The sequence below is a fragment of the Elephas maximus genome, chromosome 15, assembly GCF_024166365.1.
Source record: "Elephas maximus indicus isolate mEleMax1 chromosome 15, mEleMax1 primary haplotype, whole genome shotgun sequence".
Classification (NCBI taxonomy): Eukaryota; Metazoa; Chordata; class Mammalia; order Proboscidea; family Elephantidae; genus Elephas; species Elephas maximus.
The window spans coordinates 10,954,192-10,974,724 of NC_064833.1; the positions used below are offsets into that span (position 1 = coordinate 10,954,192).

The 20,533-nt window shown below is 41.0% G+C and overlaps 1 protein-coding gene across 9 annotated transcripts in view; it reads right to left on the reverse strand.

The window, feature by feature from the left end:
• PHF20L1 (PHD finger protein 20 like 1) overlaps positions 1-8,097 on the reverse strand; it is a 90,411-nt gene extending 82,314 nt beyond the window's left edge. For 8 of the 9 annotated variants that reach the window (XM_049853597.1, XM_049853595.1, XM_049853599.1 and 5 more), the window contains exons 1-2: positions 7,828-8,097; positions 5,385-5,504 (exon numbers count right to left, since the gene is read on the reverse strand). In XM_049853597.1, the coding sequence (XP_049709554.1) occupies positions 5,385-5,467 (83 nt within the window). In that variant the 5' untranslated portion in view covers positions 5,468-5,504; positions 7,828-8,097. The remainder of the gene's footprint in view (positions 1-5,384; positions 5,505-7,827) is intronic. The other variant, XM_049853594.1, reaches the window with a different exon arrangement.
• Between the last annotated feature and the right edge of the window lie 12,436 nt (positions 8,098-20,533).

The following is a 20,533-nucleotide window of genomic DNA, read 5'->3' on the forward strand; positions in this document are numbered from 1 at the left end:
TCCTATCAAACACTGATACTTGGAGTCATTTCCACATTTTTTTATCTTTCACTTTCCTTTCGATCTAGAAAATAGAAAGATCCCAACAGAAGCTGGACGAGCATAACTCATCTGAGTGTTCACGTTGACTCTACATCTCAAATTTCTTTTTAAGACTAACACCAGAGCATACTATTCCATGGGTTTTATTTTCATAATTAAATCACTATAAGGTGACTATTTTAATTCCAATCAAAAGGCAGAAATTATATCAGCGATCAAAACCAGTTTGATTTTATCACTTTTCTTATTGAACAATATTCAGAAGGATTAACCCAACCCAGTGCCGTGGAGTTGATTCCGACTCATAGTGACCCTATTAGATATGTCAGTATTAGCAAGGGCTCTCTGTAAACTGTAAATCTCTGCATAAAAAAAAAAAAAAAAAACAAGGATTTTATTACGATCATAAAAAGAGCATTTCCAGCTTGCTGCAATGACATTTTTCCTTCTACCATGCCACATCACTCATGTCAACAACTAAAGCTACCTTTAAAAACACAGACACTTAGGTCTTCAGACCCCCACAGATTTTTCAACTCTTCCTCTTGCCCTGTATTTACCTCAATGCTTTGTAATTATCTGTCAACATTTTGATGTACAGAGGTTATGGGGGCAAGGGGGAATACAATGAAGACAGAAAATACTTGATTGTGTTAACTGTAAACATGAGCATGGTAATAATGTCTTCATGTAGACTGCTAAGGAAGAAGTTTAAAAAAAATGTTTTAAGTAAAACACTACAAATTTTTTAAAACTTAAAACAACCCACCCTACTCAGTAGGAGCTAGGCGCAGTCACTGGAGAGAACACCCAAGTATCAAAACCCAAATACTTGAATTGAAGATGACTGCCTCCCAACAGCTTCTCAGTAACTCTCGTAGATAATCAAATCGTCAGTGAGTTTACTGATACCGCAGCAAAGTTACTTTGGAACAAAAAATAAATCACTACATTAAAAAATACAGAGGATATTTTAAAGGATGAACTCTCTCTCTGAACTTTAAAAAATATGTGACGTGATTGGATCAAGCAGTTAAGACCGTACTTTTCCTAAGAAAAGTGGATTGTCCTCCCATTAAATCTACCTCCAACCTAAAAGTGGGAGCTTAACTTCATTTTATTTCTGTCTACTAAATTTGGAGTTTATACCTTTATTTCTGAAAGCGCACATGCTAAAAGCTACTTTCCTTCTATAGGAAAAAATCTTTAACATGGAGGACAAATAAATTGGCTTTTTGGGTGTTCCCACTATCATCACTTTCCCTTTATGATCACTTCTCTGTAAAGGCTAGGAGGGATTCTACTTATATGGATTAGAAAAGGTAACGTATCGACTTGTGATAGTTATTTCCTCAATGAAAGATACACTGCTTTTGTAGGTGTCTTGAATTTGGAGAAAGCAAGCCATATTTGCATTACAGCTCCTCCCTCCTCATCCAATGCCTGTAACAGTTCACGCTACTTTTACGTCAAATAGGGATTCAAACTTTTCCAACTGAACTGAATAACCTAGAAGAATAGGGATGCAACAGAACAGAATGTGAAAGAAAAGATACAGAAGGGAAGTGGAAAGGGAATTATTTCAGCATATTTTCAGTAAATAACTTTTTTGCTCCTCACAAGAATGTCAAAGTTTCTAAGCATTCAAATAAATCTTTTACACTTCTACCTGATATTTAGGCAAACATTTTTGAATTTACATGAAATGTAAACCTGCCCAGATACAAAGACTAAAGTTTACTATCTCATCTAGAAATAAAGTCTGTTCATGACACCATGTCTCACAGACCTTCTTTTGTGCCCCATATAAAATTCATCCCATCCTAGCGATTAACTGCTTATCCAATGGTAAAAGCACACAACGCCCAAGTGAAGGGTCGCCCAAGCCTAATCAGCTCTCAAGACGACTGACATTAAGAAACAAAGTCACAATGAAAATATTATTCCTTTGAATTACCTATAATAAGTATATACAACATTCTTATTTTTAAATTAATAAGCCACTAGCAGCAGAATGCTAAATCCTCATATAAATGAGCTCATAAAAATCAAACAGATGACAAGTTTCAGTGATTGTCACATGCAATTACTCTACTAATGTTTACTTACATTAAAGAGACTCTTACTGCCAGGGTCATGATAATTAAATCAAAACTTTATCACTGAGTATATCTGCAGGATACTATCCTACCTAAGACAATGAAAAATAAGCTACAAATTTGTTCTTTGAAATTCCAAATACTCTTAAAAGCACAGACTAGCTATTCATTCAGGCTTGATTTTAAAAGTAGTTCTTTTTTATAATCTTTAAAAAAAAATTAGGGCCATAAATTGAAAGGCTTTCAGATTAGCAAATATTTCATCCCCCAAAATAAATGTCTTACCAATACAAAAGCTAACTGTATTGGTATCCCTGAGAAGCCACTACAAGCATTTAAACCATGCCCTTTCTCAAAAGTGGAAATTAGTTCAATCACAATTTTGTCAGTTTAGAGGTGTAAGAGAATATGTTAATAAGAATTAGCTAGTTATTCACGAAGACTATAACTTTGAAAAAAAAAGAAAAAAGAACTTAAGAGTAACATTACAGAAAATATCATTTCTCATACTCTGGTTATCTTACAGAGATCGAACAGTGTGCCTTCAATGTACAAAGCTTCTCTCGGTCAAATCAGAACCAAAGAGCTAATTACTGACTAATATGGCATCTTGTGTTGCTGGTCTCATGCAGTAGTTCTCAACTGGGAGCGGTTTTGCCCACCAGTAGGCATCTGGCAAAGTCTGGAGCCATTTACTGTCATGACCAGGAGAGATGCTACTGTCATTTGGCAGGTGGAGGCCAGGCACGCTGCTAAACATCGTACAATGCAGAGGACAGCCTCCCACTGCAATTAAAAAAAAAAAAACTATCCTGGTCTAATGGTACTTAAGTGTAAAGTTTACTGCAGAGAATAAAGGCAAGCAGCTTTTATACAAGTCACTATTCCACAATTACATCCAGGAAACAGGTGCTAACATAAGATGGAACCAAAATGGCAAATATTGTAAAACTTAATATTCAGCCTGTAATGTTTCTATACTTACACCTGACCACAGCATTATCTGAACAGTTTAAGAAACAGTTTTAAACACAAAGCCCAGACTTAAGAAAAGATGAGGCAACCATCACCTTTCAAATTCCTCTTGGCATTTCAGTTACATGAACCAATAAAATTCCTTTTCGAAGGAAGTTAGCATGAATTGATTCCCATCTCTTGCAACAGAAAGGGTCCTAACAACAACAACAACAAATTGTTCCTCAGAAGTGAGGTATTATAAATGACAGGCATTAAAAAGTGGAGCTGGCTGATTCAGGAAAGAGAGGATCCCAACAAAGTAGTTAATTCCTTTTGGGTGATGGTAACGGGTTAAACAGTTGCTTGTATCTTAGGACTCCAGTCACTGTCTACTGAAGCTGGGGCTTCAAGGGACTCGGCATTAAGAATGTCTGCATGTTTAACTGGGCTCACTGCTCTCTGTGGCTTTCAATACGTTACAAGAGAGAGTAACTGTAGTCAAATCTGATTTAGTTAAATTAGAGAGAAAAGATGAGAGCTTTGCTAAGAAAGGCTCTTCTTTCTGTCTGAGACTATCAGTCTAAGATGACTAAGACTTGGATAGCCAAGAACACTGCAGAACAGAAAAGCCACGTCTCTGCTCCATGTTAGTTGGGGCAAACAAAGGCAGGAGAGCCAGGAAATCCAGGAGAGACAAGAGAGAAGCCCGATTCCCAGGTGCTTCCCACACCCCCTCCCAGAACACTGCGAAGAGTCTCCACCTGATAAGAGTAACAAGTAAAAAAAATTAAAAAAAAAATTTTTTTTTTTGTGAGTTCCCTAAAAAGAACTATGTACTGAGGCAGCTTGGGGCAAGGGGTCAAATAACTGTACCTCCCCACCTCACCTCAGACTGTAGTTTCAAGCTGTCCCAAAGCAGAGCCCAAGACAGAGGCCATTACACTGGTGGTCAGGGAAGTGTGCAGGACTTCGATGCCAGTTGCTAAAGTCAAGAATGATGACTAAACAAGGTATCTCTGCTTGCCAGGAACAACTCAGGGAGATGGCTTAGTGCAAATCCATCAGCAGCAAATCTACAAAATTACAACTATGGTCTTAAGGCAGTTAGAGTGACAGAGAACAGCAAAAAGTCTGGCAAATAAAGTCCTGCAGTTGCTAAACCACTAGGTCCCTCATCAAAATAAAGGAGCTTCAGAGGATCCAAGGCAGCACTGCTTCTTATAGAAGCAGTGCCCGAGGTCAGGGGCTTGGGAACGCAACAGCAGACCTCCTCAGAGAGAGCAGAACTAGGCGCAGCCAGCTCGCCTGACTGCGGGAAGCACTCCCCGGGAAAAAGAGGGACTCGGCATTATTCTCACTGTGGTCCTGTGTGTTGTTTCCCCTTCTCTCCTTTCCAGTTAGCCTACTTTCTATGGTTTTATTCCAGTTATCCTATTTTTCCTACATCATTGTATAAGGGGTATGCTGAGGGTGTTTATATTACCACTTACCAGAGATGTCCACAAGGGAAGACACATCCAGGTCTGAGAGGACTGCCCATCTCCCAGAGATCCTGGATCTAGTACTGGAGGCAGCAACTGAACATGCCTATTGGTTACAGCCCTCTGGGGATGGAGGTTGTTAGCGTGGTTTTGGTTTTAGGTGAGACAGTGAATACTGAGGATATTTCTGAGAGTATACATCGTGAAAAAAATACTATGCTAGCCATTAATATATTCTGTAGTTTGTAAGACTGCCTTTGGCATATGCCAAGAAAACAGATTTATAGTGAAACCTGTGAGAGCTGGAACTTGACGGGACTGCCCCGCTTTTTCGGGTCTCATAAGTTTCCCACCTTTTACAGGGTGCAGTCTTACCACTTTTCTGTTGCTCTCTGTTAGTGAAAAATATTTGCCTTTTCCTTCTCTGACAGGTTTCCGCCTTACACATGTTCCGGTTTTCACAGGTTTTACTGTATATCAAAATTTATCTAAAATTTGGGAAGCTGGAAACTTGGATTAATCCTACCTCCCAAAAACAGTTCACGTAAATATACAAGGGTACCAACTCTCTCTATACATCTCATACTCTAGATACTTACTTTCAGTTCTCAAATATGTTATTTGATGGCAACAGGTTTAAATGCTAAACCTGAAAAGCCTGCTGAGGAGTAGGAAAGCTAAGGAATAATGTATACGTGCATTCGAAACTGATGTTTCTGCCACTGTCCCTAAAACTAAGAAATTACCAACATATTTAAGGCTATAGATATTGCACTTCCGGTCAAAAGGTCTTTATTTTCCATACCATTTTTGTAAGTAGTCCAGTGCCTCCAAACGAGCACCAATCTCAAAAGTGATTCCAGGACGATTTGGGGGCTTTTTACTCATCTTGAGATTCTGTTCTTCAGTATTCTCTTCTCACTACCTTGAGGGAAAAACAAACAAGCCAAAAAAAAAAAAAAAAACTGTTAAGATTTTGATACATAAAATGTATAGGGAGTACAGTGTAACATGGTGTAAGAGAATAGGCAAAATTAAACAGAATTTTGAAAATGATACATAAGAAGTCAAAATAATTTCCAAATTTAGAGAAACTGAATAATAATTAGAAACATACCCAGGTAAAATATTGTATAATTTGGAAGCAATCTTGATGTTGAATTAAGAAAAAGGACGGCTCCACAGGAAAGATAAAAGTAACTACTTAAAAGCAATGAATAGATGGGTCATTACAAATACTAATGACTAAAATGCTTTTAAGGTTAATTTGAAAATACCCAGGGCAATTTTCCACAATGACTACTGAAAATGTTTTCACATCTTTGAAAAAGTTAAGATAACTGTATATTATGGAATATGACTAATTGACATAAGCAAACAAATTAATCCAGTTTTTCATTTAATTTTAACAAACTTTGAGTGCTTAGTAATACAAAACACTAGACAAGACACTAAGGAGCACACAATGGACAAGGCAGCTGACACATTCCTCCTCCAGCGAAGATTGCGGTAATTCCTCTCTTGTAAATAGTTTTCATTACCCATGATCTCCCCATCTTGGTATCAAATAATTTCATAATTTTAATATGTAAAGTTGCAAAGGAAATTTCCTTACACTTCACATTTAATAAGCAACAATCACATGGGTTTTCTTTTTAACTCTGAGAACTTATTTCTTCTATATTCCAACACAGACAGTGCCTACGTGGACAATAGAAGTGGTTGTAATATTAAACACACAGAAAACCACAAAAGAGTATCTATTCCTCTACACATCATTAGATGGCACAGGAACCAGCAGTGTTTCATTGCACTGTACACAGGGTTGGAAGCCATCCGATGGCACCTAACAACAACAACACAGACCGTTCATGGGTGGATTATTTACTGACCTTGTGGCCACACTGGCCATCCAGTACACTTTAGGTAGCCTCTTTTTCACTAATGATTACTTGAAAAATAATGAATGCCCTTTGAGATAGCCTAAGCATAATACTGAAGGTAATCAGGAATGCAAACGTACTGCTATTCAGGGGCAGAAAGGAAACATAAAACACTTTTTTTTTTTTTTTTAAATATTTAGGGTTACTATTATGACTATGCTCTCTTACAGTTTTTCAGAAATAAAAAGAGAAAAGAAAACACACGCACGCACAAACATGCAACCATGTCATTTTTAAAAATGCTCTGGTCTCAATTCAAAAGAGACCAAAAAACATAACGGCAAACACACTTGCCCTTTCCTCTCTCTTATAAAGAATCTGACAGGTAAGCGGAAAAAAAATAGCATCACAACTTACTTGCCATGAAACTGTAAAAGTCAAACTTAAATATTCATAGTGGGGCGGGGGAGGGAAGGATGTATCCTCCTTTTAAAGCCTTGGCAAAGACTAGCTCATTACAAATGCAACAGGAAGCTCGGCCTGGTGCACTTGATGTAAAAAGAACAAAGGGACCAACATTTTTAAAAGGTCTTGTCAGTCCGCAAAGTATGAGACCGCTACTCAAATGGCTGTGTAGAAATCCAACCAACTCTTTTCAGTTTTTCATAGGAAGAACTTAGTAAGGGGTAGCTCACCAGTAACACTAACACTTTCTAGGACCAAACTTAAAGCCTGTTAAAAATGATGAAGTTAGGAAATACAATCCCCCAAAGAATTTCAGGATGAAAAGCAAGTTTTTTCGGTTTTTTTTCCCAGGGCGAGGAGAAGGATGGGCAGGGATTTGAACTAAGGAACTTTTAAAAAGTAAGACACTCTATGGAGGGAGTAAGCAGTAAAGGAAAGGGGAGCAGAAAGCACGAAGAAGAGGAAAACTAAAAAAGGGAAAAGGAAAAGCAGAAAATATAAAGATTGTGAAAGCAGCTGGAGATGACAAAGTGGTAGAGAAAACTACCAAAAAGGCACAGGCACGAAGAACGTGAAGCAAAGGACAGAAAATGACCCAGAGGCTAAAAGAGATAGGGAGATACGCGAGGTGGGGAAAAGGACCGACAGAAAAGGTTCAGACAGGGACCAAGCTGGCCGGGAGCAAGAGGCGCCTCCAGGTTTGACAGTCGTCTGGCCCTCGGCAGAGGGGAAGGAAGGGAGGGGAGAGGGAGCGGCTGCGTCCAGACAATAGAGGAGGCAAGTTACGGGGAGGGACGCGAGAGGGGAGCGGGCCGGGGAGAGACACCGGTGCGGGGGCCCCCGGGTGGCCAGGCGGGGGCCAGGCGGGCTCCAGACCCCGCCGCCACCGCCGCCTCTTACCGACTCGGCCTCCTCTCCGCACAGCAGCCGGGCCGTCCGGGGCCGAACCGGGGCACGAACAGGGCGCCCAGCCCGGTCTCCTGCCTCCGCCCCGACAGCGGCCGGGGAGGGAGCGGGAGTGGAGTGAGCTGGGGCCGCAGCGCCAGGTCAGCCCCGAGATTGCAGGGGAAGGAGCCGGGTCCGAGCCCTTAAGCCCGCTCAGCGTCCGCTGCCATCGCCACCGCCACCACCGGCCCTGACGCGACGCCGGCCCGGCGACGTCATCCGCTCGCGACGCGCCGGAAGCGAGCCTGGCCCAGTCACGTGACGCTCGGGGGTTGGGCCCAAGCAGGGCAGCCGATTGGAGGGTCGCCCCGGGAGGCGGGGCTTTGCGGCAGTTGGCTGATGGTCAGTGGGAGGTGCACTGGTTAGCGAAGGCTGGAGCGGGAGCTCAGGGAGCCAATTGGCAGTTGTGAAATCTTTGACCCTTAGTAGAGGAGGACGAAACCTGTTGATTATTATTGTTGATTTGATAGGTGCCAAATTTTCAAAACTCCTCAACTCCAGGACCCTGGGCAAACTTTTGTAGATGCATTACATGCTTTCTTAAATATCCATGCTATTTCCATATTAAGAGGAGAGCAAATGGTTACTGTTGTAAAAACATCTATTGAAAGGATAGTTTGTGCTAGGCACTGTGCTATATATATAAGGGCATCACATGACAACCACAACTGCACAATTGTATTGCTCTCCACGGTCTAGGAGAGCCTTACAATACAAAAAGCAGGCATTAGGAAGTCCCAGGTTAGCACTAGCTTACTGAGGAACCTATGGCTGAGCTGATATGCCTTGCCCAAGATCACACAGGTAATGATAGCAAAACTACTTTATTGAACCCCCTCCATGTCTCGAACCCCATATGTGGTGTTATTTGTATGCAGTGCTTTCAGAAAATTTAAGAGGCAGAGCAGTACAGTACAGAGGAAAAAAAAATAATAAAAGATGCTTTATGTCAACATTGCTTCAAATGTGTTTATTTGTAGATTTCCTTCCACTAGACCCACAGCAGGGACACTGTCCTCTGTGCCTAGTACAGAGTTTGAGCTGTGCCACAGCCAGCTGGTACTTTTAAAGCCAATTAATCAAGCTTTCTGTCTCTGGCACAGAGAAAAGCTATGTGTGAGATGATGGTGCCTCCATTAGCATGGGTTCTAGACAGACTGTAATGAGCCTGGAATCGACTGCTAATGTGCAACTCATACAGCAAAGGGAGAAATAAAGATTCATTGTTTTAAGCTACTGAGATTTGAGGGAGTGTTTGTTACACAGCATAACCTAGCCCAAACTGACTGATACACTCACTTTATGACTCTTGGTGACAGAATCAACCTCCTACTAACTAAAATGAAATTGTCAGAAGCTCACCTTCCCAGTCTCCCTTGCAGGTAAAGTTCTGGCCTCAGCTACACTAATACTCTCTTACTGAGCACTTTGTATCACAAGCTAATGATGCTCAAAATAAGGAAAATTTTCTCCAGCAACAGTGGCAGTATCAGTGATCAAGTTTCCAAACCCTGGCAAAATCCCTGCTTACCCACAGGCTGATAAGTGTGCAAAATAAGTATCTGGTAATTTTGAGATTGTTATTTAAAAATATGTATATACACACATAAAGAATAACACAGATCCTACCCACTCTTCGCTGTTTGTTGAGAAATCACCAATCCACTGTGAAAAGATGATTCTTCCATTTTAATTGAGACTTAACAAGGGATCCCTCCAATAATGCAAATCAGAATAAAATATTGAAATGAGATCTTGGGTAAATGATTCCTGGCTTGAGTGGATTGTACAGGCAAATGGTTCTCAGTGGAGTTAATTCCATTCCTAGAGGATATTTTGGAAATATGGGGGTACTGAGAATATTTTTAGTTGTCACATGACTAGAATAGAGCACTGCCATGTTTAGTGGGGAGGAACCAGATCTACTAAACATCCTGAAATGCTCAGGACCTTCCCCTACCGTGTAGAATTGCCCCAGGTCATACATGACTTTTGAATGTCCCTCCAGACATTCATGTAGGTGAAAAACATGTTCATAATTGCCTGAGCATCGAATTAAGTTTTACACATAAAGCCAAACCAAGCCAGTTGCCGTCAAATTGATTCCAACTCATGGTGACCGCAAACATTGCAGAGTAGAACTACATTCCATAGAGTTTTCAAGGCTGTGATATTTCAGAAGTAGGTCGCTGGGCCTTTCTTCCAAGGTACCTCTGGATGGGTTCTACCAGCCAACCTTTCAGCTAGTAGTCAAACACTTGACCATTTGTGCCACTCAGTATTTTGCAAAGTACTTTTGCAAAATTTTAATATACACTCAACTTTCAAGGAATGGAGCAACTATGTAATTCCCCCTTTTTTTATGAAAATTACTGAGAGATGACCACCACGGTTTTTTAAAATTATGTCACCCATGGCAAAGCTACTTACAGTATTTGAGCCACTGATAGAACACATCTGTGTCAGCCTGCATTTTGTAGCACTTGTGTTCAAGGCAAATAAAAGTTTAGGTGCAAGCACCTGACTACTTCATTATGGTTTTTTTGGTAAGTCATTTCTGAACAATTATGTAATGAATATTTTATTTTATTATGAATTGTTTCCATGTTTATTCTTTATATTATGGTTATGCCATTATATTTTGTCATTATATATATATATGTATTTTTTTTTAAACAAATAAGGAGCCTGGGTGGTGCAAGCGGTTTGCGATCAGCCGTTAACCAAAAGACTGGTGATTCAAACCCACCCAGCAGCTCCAGGGAAGAAAAAGCCTGGTAATCTGCTTCCTTAATGATTACAGCCAAGAAAACCCTATGGAATAATTCTACTCTGTAACACACGGGGTCGCCATGAGTCAGGGGAGAACTTGATAGCAGCTAACAACAACAACGTGTGTAAGTTGAGTATATTACCTATGAATTTAATTTCAGGAAAGTGAAGAGGGTGTTAAAACAATACAAACCAAACCCATTGCTGTCCAGTTGATTCTGACTCATAACGACTGTTATGAATTGAATTGCGTACCCCAGAAATGTATGTCAACTTGGATAGGCCATGATTCCCAGTATTGTGTGGTTGTTTTCCATTTTGTAATCTTATGTAATTCCTATGTGTTGTAAATCCTAACCTCTATGATGTTAAAGAGGCAGGATTAGAGGCAGTTATGTTAATGAGACAGGGCACAATCTATAGGATTAGGTTGTATCTTGAATCTATCTCTTTTGAGACTTAAAAGAGAGGAGCATTCCTTAGAAAGCTAGAAATAGAAATACCACATGATCCAGCAATCCCAGTCCTAGGAATATATCCTACAGAAATAGAGCTGTCACACGAATAGACATATGCTAGCCCATGTTCATGGCAGTATTAGTCACAATAGCAAAAAATGGAAACAACCTAAGTGTCCATCAACAGATGAATGGATAAACAAACTATGGTACATACACACAATAGAATACTACCAACGATAAAGAACTATGAGGAATCCATGAAACATTTCACAACATGGATGAACCTGAAAGGCAGATTCTGAGTGAAGTAAATTAATCCAAAATGACAAATACTGTACGAGACCACTACTTTAAAAATTAATGAAAAATTTTATACACAAAAAATAACAATCTTTGATGGTTACCAGGGAGGGAAAAGGTGGGGAGGGAAAAAACGATAACTAGACAATAGATCAATGGTAACTTTGGTGAAGGGTAAGACACTACACAATACTGGGGAAACCAGCACAACTTGTACAAGGCAAGGTCGTGGAAGCTCCATAGATACATCCAAAATCCTTGAGGGACTGAATTGCTGGGCTGAGGGCTGTGGAGACCATGGTCTTGGGTAACATCCAGCTCAATTGCCACAGCACAGTTTATAAAGAAAATGTTTTACATCCTACTTTGGTGAGTAACATCGGGGTCTTAAAAGCTTGTCAATGGCCATCTAAGATACTCCACTGGTCTTACCCCGTCTGGAGTAAGAGAGAATGAAGAAACACAAAGACACAAGGGAAAGATTAGTCCAAACGACTAATGGACTACAACTACCACAGCCTCCTACCAGACTGAGACCCGCACAAGCAGATGGTGCCCAGCTACCACTACCAGCTGCTCTGACAGGGATCACAATAGAGGGTCGCATCAGAACCAGAAAAAAATGTAGGACAAAATTGTAACTCTCACACACACAAAAAAAATCAGATTTACTGTTCTGACAAAGACTAGAGAAACACCAAGAGTATGGCCCCGGATACTCTTTTAACTCAGTACTGAATTCACTCCTGAGGTTCACCTGTCACCCAAAGATTAGACAGGCCTATAAAATGAAATAAGACTAAATGGGCACACCAGCCCAGGGCAAGGACGAGTAGGCAGGAGGCAACAGGAAAGCTGGTAACGGGGAACCCAAGATCGAGAGAGAGTGTTGACATATCATGCGGTGGCAACCAATGTCACAAAACAGTATGTGTATTAATTGTTTAATGGCAAACTAATTTGCTCAGTAAACTTTCATCTAAAGTACAACAAAAAAAGAAAAGAGAGAGAGAGAGAAGTGAGCAGTGAGGAGAGGGACTTCATTTCCACCAGGCAAGAACAGCCAGGAGCAGAGTGAGCCTTGTTTGGGCCCAGGACCCCTGCACTGAGAAACTTCTAGACCAGGGAAAGATTGATGATAAGGACTTTCCGCTGTAGCCAATGGAGAGAAAAAGCCTTCCCCTGGTGCTGGCACCCTGAATTTGGACTTCTAGCCTCCTAAACTGTGAGAGGATAAATTTCTGTTTGTAAAAGCCCTCCACTTGTGGTATTCTGTTACAGTAGCACTATATAACTAAGGCAGCGACCCCATAGGACAGAGTAGAACTGCCCCATCAGGTTTCCAAGGCTGTAATGTTTCTGGAAGCAGACTGCCACATCTTTCTCCTGCCGAGCAGCTGGTGGGCTTGAACTGCCAACCTTTCAGTTAGCAATCGAGCGTTCTACCACTGTACCAGCGGGGCTCCTTGAAGAGGGTGTTAATATTTAAAAAGGGGGCATTGAGTCTGACAAGAATGAGAAAAAAAATTCACGTAGGCTGTCATTTCCTCTTTTGACTGCATAGAGTCAGAGGTCAAGATCAGGGCAAGTATGCAGGATAAGGTAAGTCTAGCGATGACTCCCAACTATGCAGTGATTGCATTGTCACCTCTCCTCTATCCCACCCCATACACTCCTCATGCAGATGGTTACTGCTAGCCGTCAATCACCCCATCTCCAAATATAGAAAGAAAGAACTTACAGCTGTGTTTGAGCGGAACCAAACAAGCAGTGGGCAAATTATCTTGAAACAACAGTCCTTAGGCAGAAATCACTGAACCAAATTCCTCCAGCATTAAAAATATGAATGTGGAACCATGCTATCTCCTAGAATATTTAACAACTGCATACCTATTTTAGGAGAGGGAAAAATCACTACTACATGCCAGACAGAGCCCTGGTGGCGCGGTGATTAAGAGCTCAGCTGCTAACCAAAAAGAGCAGCAGTTCAAATTCACCAGCCACTCCTTGGAGACCCTATGAGGCAGTTCTACTCTGTCCTCCACGGTTGCTACGAGTGAGAATCAACTCAATGGCAACAGTTTTGGTTGTTTTTTTATATACCAGATCCTCCTTGACTACATATAAAACACAAGGAAGCTATTTTTTGTTTGTCCATTTAATATTTGTATTTAACATCTGTGAAGAAAATCAAAGCAATTCAAAGTTTGTTTTTTTCTTAATTACCTAGTTTAGTAGAAACCTAACCTGGTACAATAGACACCTCGGTATGTCCTGTTACTCTCCATTCCAGGTGATTAAAAACCTTTGAAAATGGGACTAATATCTCTTCCTTTACATGCCATGCATGGGCTTATTTTTCTGTCACCATATCCTCCGTCAACTGACTAGACGGGATAGTTGCTGCAGAATTAATCTCTGACATTTGGACACCCAGGCTGTATATGGACCTGACAGAGAGGTATCGTCTCCCCTGAACCTTGACACAACATCCTGTTCCCCTTTCTAAGGTATTCCCCATTGTGATTTATGGGCTTATATGGCACTTTCTTAGATTAAGTCAATCCTAAAGATGACGGAACATTCCAGATGATTTAATTTTTTTAATCTTACATTTATGTGCTACTCAGAAGCCACCTGGGTTTTCTGGCATTTTAAGAATTTTAGGCTTAGGAGTGGGGATTCTAAGGTATTACAGTCTTCGCTAGTAAAGGCCATAAAAAGAGAAAATTATGTATTTGACTCAACGGAAGCTTGGAAATACAGAAAGCTGGCTCAAAGAAATCCTTCTTGTGCAGATTGCCCTGAAACTAGAGAGACTGTAAAATTCATCATCCAAGTCTGGACACATTTGAGAGTAGAAAGAAGTCCTCTTAATAATTACAGCAGAACAAGAGGTAGATACCCGGGCAGTTCTGGGCAAACTGAGACATGTGATCGTGCTGCCTAAAGCAGATGGAAGCCATAAAGAGAAATAGGGTAAAGACTTCCTAAAGGAAAAACATTAATCTCTGACTTCAACCTCTGATTCCTCAGTGGATTTTCTCCTTTGTGATACCAGAGCAAAGAATGGGCTGTCTGCTTCCAGCTATTATGGTCATACTTTGGATCTCCTCCGATTTTGTTGTCGTTAATCATTTTTGTTTACTGTTTCTACTTCCATTAACTACATCAATGCTTCTCAAAGTATATTTCACTAATCATCTGTACTAGGCCCTCCTGGTCTAGTTGTTAAAATGCAAGGTTATGGGCCACACCTTTGTCTTTGTGTTTGTTGTTGTTAGGTGCCATTGAGTCGGCTCAGACTCGTAGCGACCCTATGCACAACAGAATGAAACACTGCCCAGTCCTGCGCCATCCTTACAATCATTGTTATACTTGAGCTCAGTGTTGCAGCCACTGTGTCAATTCACCTCATTGAGGGTCTTCCTCTTTTCCGCTGACCCTGTACTCTGCCAAGCATGATGTCCTTCTCCGGGGACTGATCCCTCCTGACAACATGTCCAAAGTATGTAAGATGCAGTCTCGCCATCCTTGCTTCTAGAGAGCACTCTGGTTGTACTTCTTCTGAGACAGATTTGTTCATTCTTTTGGTAAATGATGGTATATTCAATATTCTTTGCCAACACCACAATTCAAAGACATCAGTTCTTCTTTGGTCTTCCTTATTCATTGTCCAGCTTTCACATGCATATGATGCGATTGAAAATACCATGGCTTGGGTCAGGCACACATTAGTCTTCAGGGTGACATCTTTGCTCTTCAACACTTTAAACAGGTCCTTTGCAGCAGATTTACCCAATGCAATGTGTCTTTTGATTTCTTGACTGCTGCTTCCATGGCTGTTGATTGTGGATCCAAGTAAAAGGAAATCCTTGACAACTTCAATCTTTTCTCTGTTTATCATGATGTTGCTCATTGGTCCAGTCGTGAGGATTTTTGTTTTCTTTATGTTGAGGTGCAATCCATATTGAAGGCTGTGGTCTTTGATCTTCATTAGTAAATGCTTCAAGCCCTCTCCACTTTCAACAAGCAAGGTTGTGTCATCTGCATAAAGCAAGTTGTTAATGAGTCTTCCTCCAATCCTGATGCCCCGTTCTTCATATAGTCCAGCTTCTTGGACTATTCGCTCAGCATACAGATTGAATAGGTATGGTGAAAGAATACAACCCTGACGCACACCTTTCCTGACTGTAAACCAATCAGTATCCCCTTGTTCTGTCTGATCTATGCAAAGGTTCCTCATGAGCACAATTAAGTGTTCTGGAATTCCCATTCTTCCCAATGTTATCCATAATTTGTTATGATCCACACAGTCGAATGGCTTCGCGCAGTCAATAAAACACAGGTAAACATCCTTCTGGTGTTCTCTGCTTTCAGCCAGGATCCATCTGACGTCAGCAGTGATATCCCTGGTTCCACCTCTTCATCTAAAACCGGCCTGAATTTCTGGCAGTTCCCTGTCGACACACTGCTGCAGCTGCTTTTGAATGATCTTCAGCAGAATTTTGCTTGCGTGTGATATTAATGACATTGTTCTATAATTCCCACATTCGGTTGGATCACCTTTCTTGGGAATAGACGTAAACATGGATCTTTATGTTTGGAGACTGTAAATCTAAAATTTGAATAAGACTTCATAAATGATTCTTAGCATTTAGTTTGTGGTATCAAAATTTGAGAACAGCGAAGTCCTCAAACTTATTTTAACCAGAGCTTTGAACCAGTTTGTTCTGACTCAAACCTCTGCTGAGAGTTTGAATTTCCGCCCCAGATATACTGAATCAGGATCTAGAGTTTAACAAGATCTCCAGGTGATTCTTATGTATAACTTCCTGGAAACTGGATAGAAATACGAATTCTCAGCAAGGAACTTGTTAGAAATGCAAATGCCTAGCAGGGTTCCAACCAGAAAAAACCAGTTCAAAGTCCTGATTTTAACTCTTCCTGTTATTGCTGTTCTTAGGTGCCATCGAGTTACTTTTGACTCACAGTGACCCCATGCGACAGAGTAGAAATGTCCCATAAGGTTTTCTAGGTTGTAATCTTTACAGGAGTGAATCCACAGGTCTTTCTCCCACAGAGCTACTGAGAGGGTTCAAACTACCAACCTTTCAGTTAGTAGCCAAGTACTTAACTGTTGTACCACCAGGGCTCCTTCGAGGAGTATAGTGAGTAAGCTTTATTTCTGATCTTAAGGCATTACAGTGTAGTCAAGTGGCCAACATAGAGAATTCTGATACGGTGTGTCAGCATGAAGGAATTTGCATGGTCAAATTATGAGCCCCAATTGGTCACTCACAATTTGCCTAAGAGTCTTGTCAAAGTCTAGAAAACAATACAAGTATCTCCAAGGTAAGTGTCTGACATTCAGAGGAAACAGGGACAAAGATGGGGTGAGCAGTGGCAGAGGGCTTGTCCACACAAGCATTGCCATAGCCATGGTTTTGGTCAGGTAGTGTATTGCTTCCTCATTTGTAGTTTTTGCAAAACAGCCAACAGAGCCTGTTTCACTAGGTTGAGGGTAAACACCCTGTCCTTTTTCTTTTAGAACTTGTAAGCATCTATAAGTTGATAGGGGATTGTAAGTTGGAAAGAAATCAATTCATTAATTTTCTTGTCGCTTTTTTTTTTTTTTTAACAGCAACTTAAAATAATAAAGCGTATAAGAGCCAAGGATTTGCAGTGAGACCAAGAATTGCATGTAAGATCAGACACTTATCAGTATGTTTGGGGTTAGACACTTCCCTGAGTCTGCTTTCCTCATCTGTAAATGAGAATTTGAGACCCACTTCACAGAATTGTAATAAGGATTAAATTAGATAGGACAAGGCTTAAGTGTTTCGCAAATTAAAATTGATATTCAAATGCCAGGTGTTTCCTACTGTTCCTTTCTTACCCTTTAGGGGACCAATATATCTCATCCTTGAAGTAATTTCTGAGGATATTCCCAGTTTCCTCTCTCTGATTCCACGAAAATACACATTTTCTGAAAACTTACTTTAGACAAGCCCTGGTTTTCTGCTGGGGATTATAGAAATGAAGAAGACACTGTTCTTGTCACCAGGACTATAAGCTCTTATTAAGACTTTATTAGTATAGGGTTTTACTAGGTAATTAATGTCTCTCAGACCTCACCTCTGTCCCCCCTCCCCCATTTCTAAGCCTCTTTCCCTCTCACTCTCCCTCCTTCCCTTTTTCTCTCAGTAAAATTATTCCCATTGTGATTCAAACATAAACCCTGAGCAAAGAGTGGGGATAGTTCCAGAGTGTTTTCGAGAGGCAGGAATTCTAGTTGTAGAAATATCATACAAATCCCCAAAAGATAAATTTACAACAAAAGAAAGTTTGGAAACATCAGTGATAAGAAAATCAAATCTAAAATCAAACAATGAAAGAACTACAATGAATATAACTGTGTATAAATTGTAGGTTCAAAAGCTAAGAAACCATGAGAGATTTTATTCTTCTGTCACTATCCGGACATAAGGCACTCCAGGGCTGTTATGTGGGATCCGTCTTAGTTTCCTAGTGCTGTCGTGACACAAATTCCATAAATAGGTGGCTTTAAAGCACATGGATTTGTTTTCTCACAGTTTTGAAGGCTTGAAGTCCAAACCAGGGCATTGGCTCTAGGAGAGGGTTCTTGGTGTGTAGATCCGGCAGGTCCTTGGCTTTCCTTGGTGTTCATCTGCTTGTAACTGGTCCTCACATGGCTACTGTCTTCCCTCTTCCTACGTGTCTCTGTGTCCATCCTGTCCTTTTTACAAGCATCACTGTCTTAGCTATCTAGTGTGGCTGGAACAGACATACCACAAGTGGATGGTTATCCTCTTGCAGTCTAGTAGGCTATAAGTCTAAATCTGGAGTGTCAGCTCCAGGGGAAGGCTTCTCTTTCTGTTGGCCTTCTCATCAATCTTCCCCCAGACTAGGAGCTTCTCCGCACAGGCACCCGGGGTCCAAAGGATGTGCTCTGCTCCCAGCCCTGCTTTGTAGGTGGTATAAGGTCCCCCACTCTCTGCTTGCTTCCCTTTCCTTTTATGTCTAGTGAGAAAAAAGTTGGTGCAGGCCACACCCCAGGAAAACTTCCTTTACATTGGATCAGGATATGACCTTAGTAAGGGTGTTACGATCCTACCCTACTTCTCTTTAACATAAAATTACAATCACAAAATGGAGGACAACTGCACAATACTGGGAATCATGGCCCAGCCAAATTGATACACAAATTTTGGGAGGGGACATAATTCAATCCATTACATGCTACCCTTTGGTCCCCCAAAAATTACATCCTTGCAACATGCAAAACATATTCATCCCATCATATCATAGCAAAAGTCTTAACTCCAAGTCCAAAATCCAAAAATTTCTCTTCTTCTGTGAGCAAGTTATCTGCTTCCAAAGGTACAGTGGCAGAACAGGCACAAGCTAGACATTTCCATTACAAATGGGAAAAACTGGGAGGAAAAGAAGGCATAACAGGCACCAAGCAAGTCAGCAGAACACATTACATTAGCCTTCAAGGCTCCGAAAACAATCCTCCGTTCTCTGAGACAATTTGTACAATGGCCCTGCCCTCTAGACTGCGAGTATTGGCTCCAGATTCTGAGTGGAGGCCCCTCAGCCCTGGGCTTCAGCTCCACCTTCCAGGCCTGCTGGGACAGCAACTCTGCTTCCTTGGCTTTAGGCACATCATTCTCCTAGTCTATCTGGGTGGCTCCACCCTTTGAAGCCCCTAAGGTCATAGCCAAACCTTTTGAGACTAAGGCGGCTCAGCTTCTTGTGTTCCTTGTCTCTTCAGTTTCTGCTTCCTAGTTTCTTGGCCTCTTGGATCCTCAGGCCTCACGCCCACATCTGCCCTGGGAAGGGGGGGCAAGTGTTCCAAAGCTCTGTAGCTCGACTGATAAGTGCCCAGAGGCACCCTACTCCACCATGAAGCCTCTTGCACACAGGCATTCAGCTCTCTTACTCTGTAGGTTGGCTCCAGCGCCTGCTCTCTCTGATCTCCTGGTTCTGCTGCTGCTGGTTTTCTGTTGCTGCCACTTCTCTGCTGCTGCTGGTCCTCTACAGCTGCCACTCCTCTGTACATTCAATTGCAAAACTGCTTCCACATTTTAGGTATCTGTTAGAGCAGCACACCACTGTTGGTACGAAATTCTGTCTTAGTCACCTACTGCTGCTATAACAGAAATACCCCAAGTGGATGGTTTTAAGAAAGAGAAATTTATTCTCTCGCAGTCTAATAGGTCACAAGTCCAAATCTGGGGCGTCAGCTCCAGGTAAAGGCTTTCTCTCTCTGTCAGCCTTCTCAGCAATCCTCCCTCCGATTAGGAATTTCTCAGCTCTCTGCTCCTGGCACTGCTTTCTTGATGGTATGAGGTCCCCACTCTCTGCTTGCCTCCCTTTCCTTTTATCTCTCGTAAGATAAAAGGCGGTACAGGTCACATCCCAGGGAAACTCCCTTTACATTGGATCAGGGCTGTGACCTTTGTAAGGGTGTTACAATCCCACCCTACTTCTCTTTTACACAAAATTACAATCGCGAAATGGAGGACAACCACACAATACTGGGAATCATGGCCTAGCCAAATTGATACACACATTTTTGGGGAGACGTAATTCAATCCATGACAACCACTTAGAAGTGATTAGGTTTAGCAGCAATCCATACACACACACACACACAATTAAAATAGAAAAATTCTTAAAATTTATACTCTCTAAATCTTATCCAAGTGATAGATTATTATAGTGGTCCAGGTAGTATATGTGAGAGAAAGAGTATTTTTTGTTTTACTTTTTTTAAATCGTAGATTTATTTTGTAGAAGTATGGTAATCCTGACATGATTTTCATCAAACCAAACATTTAATAATTAGATGCTTTTCAAATGAGCTGCCCTGATCTGTTAAAAATGAATATGTAAAAAGAGAGCTTGCTAATTTTAAATTCACAAATGAAGATGAATTATGCTTAACAGAAATATCAGTAAATAAGTTTTATTTAAATATAAAAAAGGAGTGATTAGAGTTAGGACCCACCCTATTCTGATATGATCCATTAGCATAACAAAAGTAAGCCTCTATTTCTAATCACGGTCATGTATACAGGTACTGGTGTTAGGACTTC